Below are 18,729 nucleotides of genomic sequence, written 5' to 3'. Positions count from 1 at the left end.
TGTGCATTTCAACCACGTCTTCAATCATACACGTGATAAGGAGCTTCTCGTCTGGGTCTGACCTTAGAAAACATTTTATAGCATTGTTATTTCTAGTGCGCGAAAGTGATGGCGCTAGACGATCTATATAGCGCTGTCATTTTATTATCTGCGCTGAAAATAATATTGCTCTAAGACTGGCTGTCCTTAGAAGTAGTTTATTATAAGTACTAATTTTTCGTTAGAATTCTTAATTGGACTGCTTTTTTTCTTGGATAATGGTACATTGTATGCGATTAATCGTTTATTCATCTCATACAAAATATTATGCGGAACCCAAAATTTTAACCAGATTATACCTGATTGATAACTCATATTTTATAGAAATATACATATTATAATATATATTTTATAGGTTTTAGGGCTTACTATTTCAATATTAGAAACATATTAAATCTACCTTTTTTGTAAGTATAATAGCAAACACATTTAAGTGGTTTTCACGATAAAAGCGTGACGAATAAAAATTACATTATTATAATATCCTAAGCCTTATCAAATATTATTACTTTCTTTAACAATAAAGCCAAACATTTTTATAACGATAAAACTGTTACCAAACTCGATTAACACCATTTTTATTTCCAACACGAATTCCCAAACTAGGTGATAGTGCGATTAATTTTTATTTGAAAACTCAATTACATCTGCGTCTTACGGAATAACCGACTAAACAGATCGGTGGCCAATTTGAACAGTAGCCAAGAGTAAAGAAAATTTTAGCTCCCAATTTTAAAGGAAATAAAATTAAATATCACTGGGTATTAAGCGAACCGTATCCAAGTTAATTGATTTAGCTGATGTATACGATAACACAATTACTTTCCAGTGAGCTGAAAAAGGATGGGTTTTGATAATGCGAAATTGTACTCATTTTATATAGGGTTTTATTACGCGTGTGGTGTTAAGAAATATTGAAGACCTTATTTAGTTTTATAGAATTCGAATGCTTAATTAACAAATTATTATTTTTTTAATATTAAAAAAAATAATATCGTTCACCAGGCAGGATTCAAACCTACGTTTTTCGCCTTAGATATAATTTAATAAACGGCTTAATATTATGATTATACAGACCGTCTAGTGCCTCTAAATATATTGAAGTCGATGTTCATCTTATAGTTTTAAATTATTTGACTCTTACGACAAAATAATAGTGATAGTTCAAATATTAATAATCAAACAATAACGCTTTTGAGATTTTTATCTTAATTAAACGTGTTTAAGCTTTATCATTATATTGTTTTGCTCGACATCTTGCCTTTGATATTGAATACGTACATTGTAAAATCCTTATACTGAAAGTTCTGCGTTATATTTCAATTTTGCGAACAATTATAATAACAGTTGATGTGCGTGATGTGCCTTTATTACTAGTCAACAACATAGTTTCCACGTTCCGAGTGTATTTTTTAAAAATATCTCTGAAAAATACACGAGGCGGTATTTTTATTACGAACTGTAGCGTTCTTATCTTTGATATATGTGCTCTTTAAAATTGCTCCTTGAATAATAATGGAACTCTTTTAGGAGAATACATGAGAGCGTATGAACTTAATTATTTGCATAGTTCTGTAGTGTTTTATTGAGATATCAAAACGGGAGATGTTTTGTTCAGAGCATTGTATAGAAAATAAATAAGTTATCGTGTTGCAGTTGAAAAATAACAATTACATTAAAAAGTATATGTACGTTATAGAGATAAGAAAAAGATGGCGCGTAACGGTAAAATATCACGCGTAACGAAAAAATGTTACACTAACCATCAATTTGCAACCCCGATAAAGAAGTTTCACTTCAATAAATATACATTATTGCTTAATACTGATCATTTTATACGATTTATTTTTTCAATCTCATTTTAATGTGAGTGAAAAAACTAAGTCAGATTCTAAAACCATTCCTTATTTTGTACTCTGAAATCATTGTGGGTTTGTCAATTTAATAAATAAAAGTTACATTTAGTTACTACAAAGCAAAAAAATACAAAACAAACAATGAGGTACGAATAATAAACGGAGACTGGTTGAAAATTCAAATGTGTTTTAATAAATCAATGTCTGCGAAGTTAGGTGCTAAGGAAGGTGGCGATGACTGGCCAAATACGGTATACCTGAATCATGGCTACGTAACTGTTCAACTGAATTCAATTTACTAGATGCTATTAACCAACTGCACAGGGAAAAAGGAGTATTGTAATTTACTAATAGTGTTTGAATGCGCAAATCTCAGGAACTATACTGATTCGATCTGAAACTTCGGTGTTGAGAAAAATTTAAAGTAGAGCCTATTTAAAAATATCGGATGCATTTTCCATATTTTCTTAATATTCTTCTAATAGATTTATTTTTAAAATTTAATGAAGACTTCATGGTTATAGTTATAGATATTATAGATATTAAAATGTAATTTATATATTAACTATAAACGTTAAAATGAAGATGTCGCATCTCACGCTATACCTGAAACATATTAAATATTCTCATCACATCTCAAGTTATCATAACATTCCCCCACATTAAATACAATATTACCAAGACTTACATTCAGTAATAAACAGACGTATTAGAGTTTCGACTTTCAATTTACAAGTATTTCATGCGTGTGTAGTCTGAAATCGTGAGAATTATCTGAGGCGTGCATATATTGGAACGGTGGTAACTTCAACCGCGATCTCGAAGGTTCTGGAATTATTGACTGAAATGCAAGCTATTTTGGCGCGTATTTGTAATAGAATAGATACGTTTTTAGCATGGTAGAGTCAGGGTTTTTGTCAATGCGAATAAAATATAGTTTTATAACTTTGTAATGGTTTTCATGTGAAATAATAATGAACTATCGATCAAAATCTCGAATAAATCGATGAGCGGTAATGGAATTATTGAAGTGAAACTTCTTTATCGGGGTTGGAAAAAAATTTAGTGTAACATTTTTTCGTTACGCGTGACATTTTTCCGTTACGCGCCATATTTTTCTTATCCCTACCACGCGTGATTCGACGTATTTCTGTAAAGTTGCATAGTATGTATAGTAAATTATTTTTTGAAAAATAAGGACATAAAGAAGTTTCACTTCTTACGTGTGTACACTAGTACACTGTACACGCACACATTTTTTGAATATAAAATGTCGGTATTTATTCAAAGAGCTATTACCAAGGTAAAATTAGAGAACTGACTGTAATATTCATCGATTTCAGAGGTGTTTATTCTAATTTATTACTGTTTTGTCTCAGTCTTTCTTACTCTTATCTATACACCGTAAAAGAGACAATACATTGATGGTGTGGTTTTATGATCGGTATTATTTACGGTAACGGTAACGCTATAAACCGTTAAAAGTACGTTCAAAACAAGCTCTTTTTTCGTAAACGCGAACAAAAGCTGTTCCCGATAATCGCCAATTTTTCCAAACATTTTCATAATTTAGCACTCATTCATAACAGTCTATTTATTTTATGCTACTAACATACTATAAACCGGTAACTAACGGCTACGACGCTTGAATATCCTCCCTCGATAAACGTTAAGCGTTCAATCGCTGTATTTATGTACAGTCTTTATCTTTTTGCCCCTACATGTACTATGCTTCATAATATATCAACATGCAAATCCAAACTCTAGTACCATTACATAAGAGCCATGCTACCTTGTTGTAATTTCGCGTTGCACTGCATAAAAGTTGTGTGAAATGAAAGAAATGTAAATGAAAGAGTAATGATGTCACAAATGTGATTTAAATGAGAACGCTTGACCCCGTTTATTTTTATGCTCATTAGTTAAAATTACAAGGTTTAAGTTTGCGCTTTGGTAATGAGCGAATGCAATTCTTTGTGCAAATTGTGTTAAAAATTTCTCGTTGAAAAGCGCATCATTACGCCAATTCTGTTGTGGTATTTCATGCCGATATTTTGTCGTAGTATTTCGCTACATAATTTATAAGTTGAGACCTTATAAAACGAGTAATGAAATGAAATTCCTGGAATAATATTCCTTCTTGTTATTTAGAATAGGTGGGTGAATTAATTTTAGCAAGCTTTTATCTTTAATTATTTTCAAATATCACTTCGTGAATTCAGCTTTGTATTAGTATTTTCTCTCATTTTGGTAGTGACACAGTTTTTGTTTTCCAAAACCCGTGGATATTCGTGGTATTACCGCGCGGTAATTTTTAATTCAAATAAAATATCAGGGCTTTTTGTTATTAAAATTATCATTCAAAGAATTTTATAAGAGCTATAATAAGAAAGACGATTTGTGGTGATCACACTTTTTCTTTTTCCTTGGTATTTATTTTATCTGTTTCTTCTCTTATACACAACCTTTTACAATATGCTTATACCTACTTATAGTACATATTCAAATGCTTTTTAAAAATTAACATAGATTTACTAACCGTTTACATAGAGAATTTCATGCCACCACTGAACCAAAACACCATTCTAGAACTAACCAACGTCACAACCATTTCGAAACATAATTTGACCCATAGAATCCGTCAGAACAACGTTCCCAGTGTTGAACGCAACAATTTTAAGCGTGAAAAATCAAACAAGAAATGGCGAGTTGATTACTGCCGACGGCAAAATCAACAGTCGTCATCCAGAGCTATTACTGGTGTTAGAAAATTGTACCTTCAAGCTTCGTTAGCCTCCAATATTGGTTCATTGTGGGTCGAACGCGTCAGTGACGAATTTCTTGATGGGACTCGAATGTTCCCCTTGTTCGTTTGGTTTACTCAATCATATTCCATTCAGGGCAAAATTGTAGTGGATAGTAATAAGTAATCGTCTTTAAGTTATAAGTAATCGGTTCAGAATAAGTCTTTAAAAGGTTAGGTTAGGTTCTATTTCTTTATTTATTGATTGAGATTTGTCTATATGAATATTTTTATCTTTAATATCTTTTGTGATAGGCAGGAGCGCTATTACGTAGGTACTCTATACAGTAGGCATACGTTTATTTTGCATTTCTGCTTCTTTAACTTGATGGGACTCGAATGTTCTTCTTGTTCGTTTGGTATTTATTCAACCAAAAATTGTGGTGGATGGTGCATAGAGTTATAAGTAATAAATACGTGATAAAATAAACTTCGCAGAAATCGGGAGTTCCAGAATAACATAGCATTCATAGCGTGAATTCACAGTAAATACATAGCAAAACTGTCAATTTAACTAACTTACATTTCGACAGCGTTATTTCAGTGCCAATTTCACCTCATGTCACATACTACGGATTTTCTCACGTCACCCAATAGCATTCCTGTCGGGACAAACACACACTTCACCCTATGTTTAGCCCTCCGGCCTCCGGAATTTGTTAAACTAATTCGAATATTTACTCGTTCAGTATTAGGTGCAAATTGTTAGGTGTTCGTTTAATTTCTGTGTTTAATGTGCTTTTTAAGAGTATTTATCTATATGGCGGATAAATATTATAAAGTAGATAAAATTTTGGTTTGTTTGTGAAAAAGTGTGTCTATCAATAGAATATGCTCTGTTTTCTGTATGGAGTCATAAATTTTGCTTCTATGAAGCACGCTATTTTAATGTATCTATTAAGGACAAAGCAACAAGAATTTTCGGAGATTATTATATTATAATTACTATAGCAATAAATAAATGCAACTATTGCATCAGTGATATTATCACATTAACATAATATGTATTAACAAAAAGAACGAACACTATAATTTGCTAAACAAATGAATTTTCATTGTGTGCGGTGTCACACGTCACACTCACACACGTCTCTCGTTCCGTTATTTGTGCTGCAAGTTTTGTCGTCACCACTTGAACTGTGAATTTTTAAATTTCCATTCGACTCCTGTCCAATTCGATGTAAAAGTCACTTACGCCCAGATTTGCCGTCACTTAAGGCATCTTCGTATCAATTTTTACGTTACGTAGACGAAAATTTTCATAACAAGGATCCTAATCTTACTTGGCACGAAAAAATTCCACTTTTCCTCAATTACTTTACATTTTGGACGTAATTGTGTTATCTCCATTCCATTTACTTTCTTTAATAATTTCTTTACGTAATATCTCTTTAATAAAAGCAGGCTTTTGTTTTAATATTCATAATACGTTTTGCTCTGTTTATGGTTGACTACTTCGTACTGTAGGTAATCATGTTTTATGTATTTACATAGTAATAACGTTTCTTTTTTAATCATGTTGAATTTGTATTATACGTATATAATTAGTTTTATTTTAGCTGTTTCTTATTTATTTTATCATTCAGAATGTTAACAATCTTTTGTGTACAATGTTTCTACACAAATTGTGTTAGTATGAACAACCACTACTTTCAGAGATAATTAATTTTAAAATTATTTTTTTAAATTCTGTCTACATTTACATATCATAATAATATGACGTACTGCGTCTAGCTCAGAAAATATATATAAGCCCGAAAAGAATTACAAACACGACCGTTTCGTTCACAAAATATTGGCTGGCTATAACAACATTCGATGTTCGTACTCGTATTTCAAATTGCAATCCTAACAGACCACATTTCATTTGACGCGAGCTGCACGTACGCTTAGCCCGTTTTGAAATTGAAATTCGAATTTTCGAATTCCAAATCTGACATCGACAATGTACTATTTATTTACGCTCCCGCCAAGTCAAGTCCGTCGGCCATGTTGTTTTTTCAAATGTCAAATTGCCGGCCATGGTTTAATGAAATCAACATATTGTAACAAAGTTAATTATAATTAGGTATTCAGGGTGCATTATTTTAAAGCACGTACGTGATTGTTACATTAGTAGAGCTCATTGAATTTTAGACAGCCAAATTGAATTTTGAATTATAATTTCATTTTCAATTTTGAGCGGTAAAACCGCACGACCTTCAATTAATTTTAATTAAGTAGGTACGTTTATACATTTAACTTAAAAACTAGGATTAACATGGTTAATTAGCATAAGCTGTTTCTATAATACTACGAAACAATTTGATTTGACTATATTATCTGCGTTGTTTGGTAGCAAATTACAAGCCGCTTGTCCAGGCTTCATCTGCGTTGCCAGAAATAAGAAATATAATATTCTAATCGGTTGTAATTAGATATCTAAAACATCACTAAGCTGGAAATTGCACACAAGGGCATTTCGCGTTTCAACCACTGATACATATTTCTTTTAAAGTCAGAGCAGACAACTGTGCAACTGGCTCGCCTGATGCTAGACGATCATTACCATGAAGATTTTGTAGAGGTAGAGCCTGTAAAGATAATGGGGTATTAAAATATTGTATTAGAAATATGGTATTATCCTGCGGTTCGCCATTTTACCCGCCTTAGCGATACAGCCTATAGCCTTCCTCGATAAATGGGCTATCTAACACCGAAATACCTAGTTTGTCAAATCGGACCAGTGAGTAGTTTCCAAGATTTGCGTGTTCAAATAAACAAACAAACAAACTCTGCAGCTTTATAATATTAGTATAGATTAATAATATGATAACGAGAATTGACTGGGAAGGGTGAATCTCCTTCACTCATCGCACGATACACAGTAGCATTCCCTTTATAAATTTTATAAATGAATAACTAGCTTTTTATCCGCAGCTTCGCTCGCGAAGTCTAATGAAACCGGATAGTTCCCGTTCTCGTGGGATTTTGGAATAAAAACAATCATTTGTTTTATTTCATGTTACCGTCTATGTGTGTGCTCAAGTCCGTCTATGTGTAAGTGAAAAAGAAAAAAAGTAGAGCTTTTTTTCTTTTTCACTTATTTTCAATGAGCTTTAAAGAAAATATGACTCAAATATACTTTTCTTGTTTCAGATGACGCGACATAAGAAATTGTGACACAGTGACGCCACGCAACCACTTTTAGCCATCTCATATAATATAACAGATAATAAATAAAAAAATGCATGCGATAATGAGAATTTAGTTCCACATATAAAATGTCACGGACGCTAGTGTTGTGCTAAGGAGTGCCGTGATAGAATCGTGAATAGTGTTGTGATGTTGTGTGTGATGTGATTCTAGTCACCATGCGGCTGACGTTGTGTCAGCTCATCGTGTCCGCGGTACTGGGTGCTGTGATCTCAATGGCGCCGAAGAATGGTAAGCTTGAGTAGAGAGTAGAGAAATGTAAAGTACAGAGAAGATACTATATTGTTAAATTAAATTAATATTAATTATATTTTGGAATACAGTTACTAATGTGACTCGTACGTGTCCGGTGTCCCCTAGTGGGGTAGGGGGCAGATGTATTATTCATACATCTGTTTCACTGATCGATTTTTTTAGGGACAAGTAAGTGATCAGCCTTCAGTGTCCTGCTAAACCGAGACATTTTTTTCTTCGTCTCCGAAGACCGGGAATCGAACCCAGGACCGCTCGGTTCTACGCTCACGCGGTCAGATTGAAAACTATGAAGATAGATTATAAAAAGTCTTGTCTGTGGTTGTTGTATAGAAATTGGTTGCCACTTTAGAACAGGACCAGTTTAAGTGAATTGTAAGTTGTTACTATGCCCAAATTGTTATTCCAATTAGAAAAATACATTGAGTAATAAATGAACAGTAGTTTTATTCGTTCCTGAAGATCGCATCTTCACATGCCAGAAGGGTGTAAGTCCTATAAAAAATAGTTTGAATCATAAACATTCCATTTTTTTTTTCAATTTTAAAGAATGGAGAGTTTGATTATGTAGAGAGTCTATAATGATTGAAAATATTGCAAGTGACATTTTTTTCGGTAATATTTGATTAAATAAGGAAACAATTACATTCCTCTTAAACAAATTAAATTATACTAAAGAATAACAAAAATAAGAATATGTCTTTAACTTATATGCTTTATATAGATACTTATGTAAATTTAATCATAGAATAATAAATTTTAATTTTTAATGTTATACTTACGTAGATTTGATTCACGATCAACATTAACTCAAATATAAAACTTTTTTACTCAGGTAAACTTTTAGAGTGCTTATGAATAGGCAATTTTATTTACCGTTCACAGATTCAAAATGTCTCTGTCTAATGATGTTATTTTTATCATCTGTTATTCAATTCAAGCCATTAAAAATACACGTGGCAGAAACATGACATAGCCACAGATAATATAAAGCAATACTAACGTTCTCGACAATATTTCTTAAAAGTGTTCTTTTTAATAGAGTACAATTTTCAACTGAATGGGAAAACGGTATAAATGCATACTAAGTACCTACAATTTAAATTCAGTACCAATTTATGTAAGTGTAGCTAACAAATAAAACGGTTACAAATTATTTCATTCGCCGTCTCACATCTACGCTCAATACATAGAGAAAAGGGTAGCATTTACAATGCAAATGAAACTAAAGCGAAACAGCGCTGTACAAATCGACGCATACAATAGTAGACGTGGGTACAGCGCTGTATCATCCGGTATAGACATAGCGTGCAGCGGCTGTAGCGCTCATCAGTGACAGGACACCCGGGGGAGCGCGCTTTTTAAAATTGGAGATAGATGGAAATTCCGTTGACTCGAACAAAAATAGCATGAGTTGCCTTGAAAGTTGAGTTCTGCAATTTCCAAGATAGGTATATTAAATTATTTAAGGAAAAGTTAAGTCAATATATATAATATATAGAAATAAATAATCGTAAATAATTTTTTTTAAACATTTTCTGTTTTATAACTATTTTAGAAAAAACAAAATATACTATCGCATGTATTCATCTGTACGTTCAAAGAAAAAGAGAATTTTCGGAATGATCGGTGTATAAACCATGGCAATATGGCTGAATCTAGATAATATAATTTGCTATCGCCAAAACTTCATAGATACGTAATATGTATTATAAAACGAAGTCCTAGGCCACCTAGTTTTCCTAATAACATTATACTAATCCCTACATCTATAAACTGTATAAAAAAGAAAACTAAAACTATGTAAATAGGATAATATGATAACTACATTGCTACACGTGTAAAAACTTAATGCTCCATAATACCAACTTAATGGCTTAGCTAGAACGACATAGCTTAAGAGCTAAGAAGCATTTTTGCAAACTTTTTTATTTAACTTTTCTAAATCTTTATATTATGAATTTATGGTACATAGTACATAGCGTATAGTAATGTATAATGGTACATACCGTATCTGGTGAAAGCTGATAAAATTAAAACTGTTCAGTAGTTTTGGAAAGATAAATGCAAAAACCAGATGTGTTAACCTCCCGCAATTCCCGCTGGCGCGAACAAAACGAGGGGAAAACCTTCGCTTCTGGCTAGTGGCTGTCTGTATGCCTGTTTAGATCTTTAAAACTACTTACGCACCCAGAGAAGGTTTATTAATAATAATTTCAAATCGCATATAAACATGTATATCTGTAGACTGTACAGACTACATACACTCTTGCAGAATGAGTGCCTATTCCGACTATGAATATAAACGTAATGGGTCGTCTTCTCATACGTATTTCAGAATATTCCCATTCACATATCGCTATGGCATATTGTAGTGATATATTTGTATTACACGTAATTTTATCCATATTTTGTATCATTTTTTTGGTTTTGATATTTGCTCAATCACGCCGAAACGATTGAACGACGTGGATGAAATATTGCACAGAAATGGTCTGGATTAAAAGCTTCATAATTATTATTCGGGATACATAGAAGATTTTATTAGTTTTTTAAGATGCACAGAGTGCATACCTACTCAATGGTATTTAATTAATTAGATATAATAAGAAATACAAATCTTATTACCATTATGAAGTGCTTAATATATTCTTAGTTTTAGTTTTAAATTATTATAATATGTATGTTAGTGTGTAAAGTTCTATGGGTCTGCACAATTTATTATCTGTTACCTGAATTAAATATAGTACATAAAAAATAAAATAAAATAATTTCACAATAACCCAAGAGAAAAGAAATACCACAAGAACTTTAAATTAACTTAATTTGACATAATACGCTCCTTTGAAAAGCGACATAAATGAACGGCAAGTCGCAGAACATTTTTAAATTGGGTCCTGCGAAAAAGTCTAGAGTGATTCTTAGTGCACTAGTTTCAAAATAAGCTATGTTCGAACTAAGTTAAGCCCCTCCTTCCCCGGCGTGACAGCGTCATGTTACTTCCAACTTGACTTAAGAACCGCTTTTAAAAATATGTTTTGCATACTTTATTTTAAAATTTAAATTTCACTGTAAAACGCGTTAATGCCTCATTCTGATAATGTAAAACTATTTGTTTACGGATTGTTAGTTTCTGACGTGTCTCTTAGTAGTTAAAATGACGGCGGTTGATTGATATTGAACGGTGTCATCTGGTTCTACTCTATGGTTCTACTCGTATTTTTTTAATATTATAGATTTTTTTCGTAGTTTTGAAACTGAAAGTTCGTGGTAAAGATAACATCTGAATATAGAAAATATCAATATAGTACTCTACATCTTTTCAATAAAAGAAGTAAAACGTCTTGTGAATAATTTGAATATACCACGGATGGTCAGTTCATGCATTTGAAGAACCTTTAACTCATCATTAACACTCATACAATTCAAATTCTTAAATTAAATAAAAAAACTTTTCCAAGCGCTACAAAAACAATTTTACATCGTTACAAAGGTACAGCTCTTAAACTAGGTTCTAGCTTAATTTGAATATTAAGCCTTATCGGAAGCGGGACTTAAGCAAAACAGGAGGAATGGCGGCCGCAGTGCGACACTTCGGTTTGGCCGAAACAAAAATTAACGGCTCGAAATAAAACCTCTTTTGGCGGATCTAACATCTTTATTGTGTGTTCGGATTGTTCGTTCTAAATTCAAATCATTTGGAGCTGTGTTTCGTAAACTGTAAGGGATGGTTCACACTGTTGATAAGGACACGTTCGATGTAAAGGCGTGTTCACTGTAAAATAGATTCTTGCAGCTACTATAAAACTTCACAAGAACTTTTTAAGCTATTGAATCCATTTAATATCAAAAATAAATAAAAATAAATTCAACTAAAAATGTCGTGAGATTATAGGTATAGACTAGTAAATTATGAAAAATAAAATGTATGATATTTCAATATTGTAATTATTAAACCATCTTCCTCAAAGAACGTCTTTGTTTTTAATCATACCAGCATTACTAATAATTCCTCATATCACATGCAAATGAATCATCAAAATACGAATACATCATAAAATCTGTGATAAAATGTTGAATGCCGCTGCTTTTATGAGACGGGTAAAAATACATTAATTATTTAAGGAGTATTCTTTTTATGAATGATGGATGTTATAAAAACACGCTTTTTAAATGCCTATTTGAGTGTAATGAATGTTTTGTGTTTAACCAACGTTAAAAAGCGGCAGTTGTTAATTTAATGTGTATATTATTAAAAATAAACAGTAATTATTTATTAAGATAAGGATTTCTAGAAGAATTTAAGTTGGTGACTATGTATGAAAGTTTGTATTTATGTACGTGTTTACAATACCATGAAGTAATGTTTCTCTAATTCTGTCCAAGTGTGCTGGTGTATATTTTCAACCAAGAGAATATTTAATTTTGAAAGTAAATAGCTCAAGGCTTAGGTCCAAAGGCTACATTTCAACCTGAAAACCCCTATCCAATAGATTTTTCAATAGAAATATAATGAAACATTTTTCCCGAGATTTTTGCAGGTATCCGCGTATCCTAGTATCGAAATAGCTTAAATAGCTTGCACAACTTGTTATAACAACATCAAGTTTCAGATTAATTTAGTGATCGGTGAACAAGATGTAAGCTATTACCTCACGACACCAACAAGTGTTAACAGACTAACACGTCAATTATTCACGCACTTTACATGTACATAAGCCTCTCAGGGTAGACTAGCTGTTTGGTATTGTTTTGCCTGCTGGCTGGAGATATTGATATCCAAGATTGACATACGTTTAGAGAAGAAAAAGTACGTTACATAAACCAATGTGTTCATTTTGTTTTATAACTCTTCGTAGTTTTGGTATTTTATAATATCGTAACTATAAATTTGCCACGGTATTTTTAAAAGGAACAATTTAAGTCTTTCTATTTATTTTCGTTGTTCGATTTACGATAAAAGTTTATTTGCAAAATTGATTAGTTTCTAGACCAAGTCTGTTGCACTATGCATTTAATTTAGGCATCGTTGTTAGTTGATACATTATCTTTTCTGTGCATATTTTTAGGTTTTAAAATACCTATGACCTTAAACTATAGAATGTTTGTCCAAGGCTGCAAAGCCAATGACATCTTGGACAAGTCTACAAGTTGTATTAATATAAAATATTAATATAAAATATTCACGCCAAGTACAAGTAAGAAACATAATTTATGTCCCCTTTCGCTAACTGTTGTAAAATTTAACACCACTTACAAACAAATATCGTAAACTTAAGCTAATTGAGACTTGGCAACTTTAATTTGTTTGACAAATTTCATAAATCTTACTTGGGTCATTGTCAAATTTTGCGCAGGTTAACTTGTCCCTCAAAACTTTTTGACTTCTATTCCATTAAAAAGTTAACTATCACTAAAAACTTACAGAAAATACAAACTTAATTGTATTACTAAACATATATTAATAAAATAAAGACTTAGTTTTCATTTTTTATTTTATTTTTTAAAGTAATTTTGTGGTTTTTTCTGGTAACAGAAGGGTTTTCCATACAAATTTGACCTGTCCCAAGTAGCACTTCGTTACAGAAAATATAAAATAACTACAATTTCCAATATACCAACCCACATCAATTAAAATATTACTATAAATAGAATATTGTGAATATTTCTAAAAGTAGATTTTAAAACCGATCAGTGCTAAAATATATTTTATAAAAATTTTTTTAACTTTGTCCCACGTAGTGTTTGGAATCGTGTGCACTACTATGTTACTAAATAAATCATTACTCAAAATAGAGGTGGTGCTGTTTTCGACTTTCTATTAGCTTCAGCGAGGTTTCTGCAGCCATTGTGGTGTTCGTTAGGTCGGGGGGAGGGGTACATTGAATCACAGTCGAGCGCGTGGCGTTGAACATGCTGCGTGTTTTTATTCCGCATCAACATTGTTACCTACCTATTAAAGTAAGTAAAACCGTTTTTTTCTATTAACTTACGTTCACTTTATTATTTAAGAGGTAATTATGCTCAATTTGAAATAAAAAAATAACTAAATGCATTATTCTATGATTTATGTCTTTTAGAATGTAAAATTTACAACTCTGTTATCATCATTCTGTTACTTAGCTCATGGTAACAGAGTTGAGTAAGCATGTATTCTGTAACTTTTGTTTGAAATTTTATATTTGTAATATATTCTTTTCTTATGAATCGGTTTCCTTAAGTAATTTTGAGTTGTTATATGTAAATAAATCATATTTAATTAAATGTAACCTTGAAGATATTGTTACAGGATATTCTGCCGTTATTAACGCCCTTAAAATGCCTCTCACGCCAGCTGAGAAGCAAGCAAGTTAATAGAAACAGATCGAAGTTATTACAAATTATATAAAATTTAAGAAATGATTAGAAACAGTTAACAAGAGATAGGAGACGTATAAAAAATAATGCAACAGAGAAAAACGAAAGAAGTCTAAAAATAAGGACGGCAATTCAGTAAATCCAGTAAATGCTATTAAAAAACGCCATGAAAAAGTTAAGAATCGGAAGGAAAAGTATGCTATTGATAAAATATTCGACAAGAAGGCCGTTAAAATGTCTAGGCAGGAAATACAAATTATACAAGAGTGTCAAAGTTTCATATGAAAAAAATCAGCCCACATATAAGAAAAATGTTTTTAGAACCAAAATCAATCTTTTCGAACGTGACGACATATCAAGAGTATGCAATTTATTCACTTATAGTACAAAAAGAACAACTAAGTTACTGTGTTACAACTCTGTTACTTTCGTGTCCCGAAGATTAAAGAACTTAGTTACGAAATTTAGGAAAAGCTATTCAATATAATACTGCTATATTACAATAGGTTAATTTGTCAGTTAATGAAGCGGTTATATGTTGTAATTAGCTGTTAATTTACAGATATTTCATGGAGTTGTGTAGAATTTAAGGTTTGTTATTATTCATAAAGTAACAGAGTTGACTAAAATTTTAAATAAATTACCGTAAAACTTAAAAAAAGCTTGTGCTTCTTAATGTGATTATAAGATATAAGACTGTAATTAATATAAAAGCCAAAATATGTGCGACTGGCTTATTTAATTTAATGATAAAAGGTAAAGTGTAATAATAACAGAGTTGTATTTTTTCTCCACCCTGACGCACTAAATCTGAAATAAATCTTAAATTATTAGCTAAACATCGCGGCCAACTTGAATTACAGATACTTCAGTTATTTTAACAGGCACGGGCATAAAGAAAAGTTCAATTTTAAAATATTTTCTTTTTCACATTTTTGAAATCTGCGGTTACGTTTACCTGCGCAAAATTTGACAATGACCCACTTATACTTGGCTAATGTTTATCCGTGTTACGAAGATGTTATATTGACAAATGTTGTGTATTATGTTGATTATCACTAACATCCATACTAATATTATAAATGCGAAAGTAACTCTGTCTGTCTGTCTGTTACTCAATCACGCCTAAACTACTGAACCAATTTTCATGAAATTTGGTATGGAGATATTTTGATACCCGAGAAAGGACATAGGCTACTTTTTATCCCGGAAAAATGACGCAATCCCGGAAATCCCTCGGGAACGGGAACCATGCGGGTTTTTCTTTGACTGCGCTGGCGAAGCCGCGGGCGGAAACCTAGTATTATTATAAAATATAATTTGCTTTTTTGTCTGTGGTTTCGTTCGTGGGTGGAAAATATTATATAAGTAAAGGTGTGAGAAACATTTTATTTGATTCAAAATTTTTATCTACCTGATATACGACCAAAGTCTAAGTTTTAAGTGCTCTTAAATTCATAGTTTTAGATTAAACTTTTGATCTCTATCAAAAAATGATGAATGTCTCATCAATATTTCGATAAAAATCATTCGTATGGTACGAACAGTTGCTAGCTGGCCAAAGAGAAATAAAGTTCAACTACTGAATTTCTACCCTTTTAGTTTTGAGTGCCTATATGGAAATTTCACACCATATATCAAAAGTTTACTAGAACACAGAGTATGATACATTGTCTGATACTGTATTGATGGAACATGGCCTTAACTGTATATGCATTGTTTTATTTCTGTGTTTTTTTTAATGGATACAAATGCTAAAAAAACAAAGGTCAGGAATCAAACAATAGCATAATTTCTCTGTACTCTGCTTTATTAAAAACCTTTTTTTGTAAAAACCTGAAAATATTTTCAATTATGAAACACACGTCTAATATTTATTTTGAGTGGTATACGTGGTATATACTGTATGAATTTAAAAGGAAAACAGTCTTATTAATACCGTATATTTCATAAGTATTGCCCTTCCGCAGGATCTTATAAAAACAATCTCTCCATTCGAAGGAAAAATATTAAAATAGAAATCGGCCTGAAAAAGCATCCCTTTTCATCTCAGAAATTATGAATCGGGGAAGGGATGAAATGATAACAATTGAACTAAATCACGTAGGAACAATAAAAAGTGAATTATTGGAACGCTTTGAATAAGAAACGAAACATTGAAGGAATCACAAGAAATATGAATGTAATAAAATGCTTAGCGATAAATGTGTTAGTTTTTATGAGATCTTAAACGAATATAAAAAACTTTTAATAAGAAGAACTATAGACGTGGATATTAAATTCGCATGTGGAGGAAACAACTCAGAATATATGAATTGAAAACAACTGAGTTACTGAATGCATATGAATAGCGTTGATTTTGGTAAATAGTTCGATCTGATATCAAAAACATGCGAACTTTAAAGTAAAAATTTATTTAACTTTAAATTCTGCGGCCGTCGCAATGTAGCAACGTGTACTGAAAATTTTCATACATTTATATAAAGGCATGCCTTTAAAAGACAACTTTTTGAACATATTATGTCCAAACCACGTATTTTAGCTAAGGCAGATTTTGTTAAGTTAGAGCATGTAGAGTTAGATACTTGGCACTACAAGAATTCTGATTTGATAACCTTTTTCATATTAGAAAAAGATATTTTGTTAGATTTATCGACTACGCAAATAAGTATGAAATTTCATTAAAAGTTCAGTCATGTAAAAAAATAAGGACTTTAAAATAATTTAATATACTTCATAAAAATTTTTAAGAAAATAAATGTTCAATAATAAAAATGGCAAAGCACTGTAAATAAGCCCGAAAAAATAAAATGTAACCAAGAAAATTCAACCAGCCATCGATCCTGGCCGCCATTAGTGGTTACGATAAGAAACTGTTTGTTCGTTGTAATGTTTACGTTTTGTATGGCAAATACTTAATTGGGGTAATTTGGGCTAAGCGTACCCTATTGAGAGTTGCCGCTTTAAAAAATGATACCACTTTACTGTACAATGGAATACGAAGTTTATTCAAATGTAAAAGGTTGTGTTTTAGTATTATAGAATTGTCGCTTTGCTATATTGTAGAAAACTACTTATTTTAACTAGTTATTAAGCATAGCTATGGTCCGTCCTGTATTTGCCCGTGGTACATAATATAATATACCATACCACTCTATAGCACACAAAGATCACCTACACAGTACACTACACAGTACTAACGGTTAAATAATTTTTAAAATCAGTCCTGTAGTCACTGAGATTAGTGGGTTCAAATTAATTCTTTAAGCTTTTTTACTAGTGCTTTAAATGCACCTATTTTTAAATTATACTGTAATAGACAATGTGTGTTTTAGGGCTGATTTTTCAATCCTTGGTTAAAACTTAATCATCGAATAACATATTAAACTACCATTTCAAAAATATATTCTAAGTGTCCGTATTTGACAGTTTACAGGTGACATTTTAGAATGTTTGTGTAATACTTTATTGGACGAATAAACTTTAACCAAGGATTGAAAAATCAGCGCTTAAACGTATATTACCTATGTATGTTATTTTAACTTAATCCTATAAAAACGGTTATCAAGCAAAACTATAAAAAGTAATAATGACACTCGATAATTCCTGAATTCATAGAGCGTTAAAAGACTGAATGCACTAGCATTTCCAACAATAAAGCGATTTTTCCAAAGAATAGCAAATTCACCTCACTACAATTACCAGTGACCATTTCAAAGTATTCTCGTACCTAGTGTATAAATAAAAAATGTCCCGAGACTGGGAGCTTTGCAGAATTCAAAATGAGTCGTAAGAATATCTCGGGAGATCACAAAAAGAGATATTTAAGGAAGTCACAGAGATTTCTCACAGTGAAATATAAGTTTATTTAAAAATTCAACTCTGTGTTAGTTAAGATGTCTTTCTTTGTCCCGTTGTGTGCAATAAATGTACGAAAAATTCCAAAAAATATTTAAAGTAGAGGTAACGTACATAATACAGCTGTTATTAAACATGTTCGCATGTTTAATTTGTATTTTACATTTACATTATATAAAAATGATTATGAATTTTGCACATATCATATACAAAAAATGTTTGCTTGTTATCGACGGAATTGCTTTTAAAATACGTATTTACGTACGATTTTCACGATTTTCAAACAAATAATAAAATTTGGACTGAATTCACTCGTTTCATGACTTTTGACTATTAAAGGTTCGGTAAAATATGTATAATGATGTAATT

The 18,729-nt window shown here is 31.4% G+C and overlaps 1 protein-coding gene and 1 long non-coding RNA gene across 2 annotated transcripts in view; both read left to right on the top strand.

Annotated features, from left to right (window-relative positions):
- Nucleotides 1–7,846: 7,846 nt before the first annotated feature.
- Nucleotides 7,847–18,729, top strand: part of LOC123699551 (hemicentin-2-like) — a 191,975-nt gene continuing 181,092 nt past the window's right edge. The window contains exon 1 of the mRNA XM_045646525.1: nt 7,847–8,124. Coding sequence (XP_045502481.1) covers nt 8,052–8,124 — 73 coding nt within the window. The 5' untranslated portion in view covers nt 7,847–8,051. The remainder of the gene's footprint in view (nt 8,125–18,729) is intronic.
- LOC123699552 lies at nt 14,010–15,275 on the top strand. Its single transcript, XR_006752532.1, has 2 exons — nt 14,010–14,106; nt 14,435–15,275. It is a non-coding gene; the product is annotated as an uncharacterized LOC123699552 (long non-coding RNA).

This window comes from Colias croceus, chromosome 18 (genome assembly GCF_905220415.1).
Source record: "Colias croceus chromosome 18, ilColCroc2.1".
NCBI lineage: Eukaryota > Metazoa > Arthropoda > Insecta > Lepidoptera > Pieridae > Colias > Colias croceus.
This window is presented reverse-complemented; position numbering and strand designations above follow the sequence as displayed.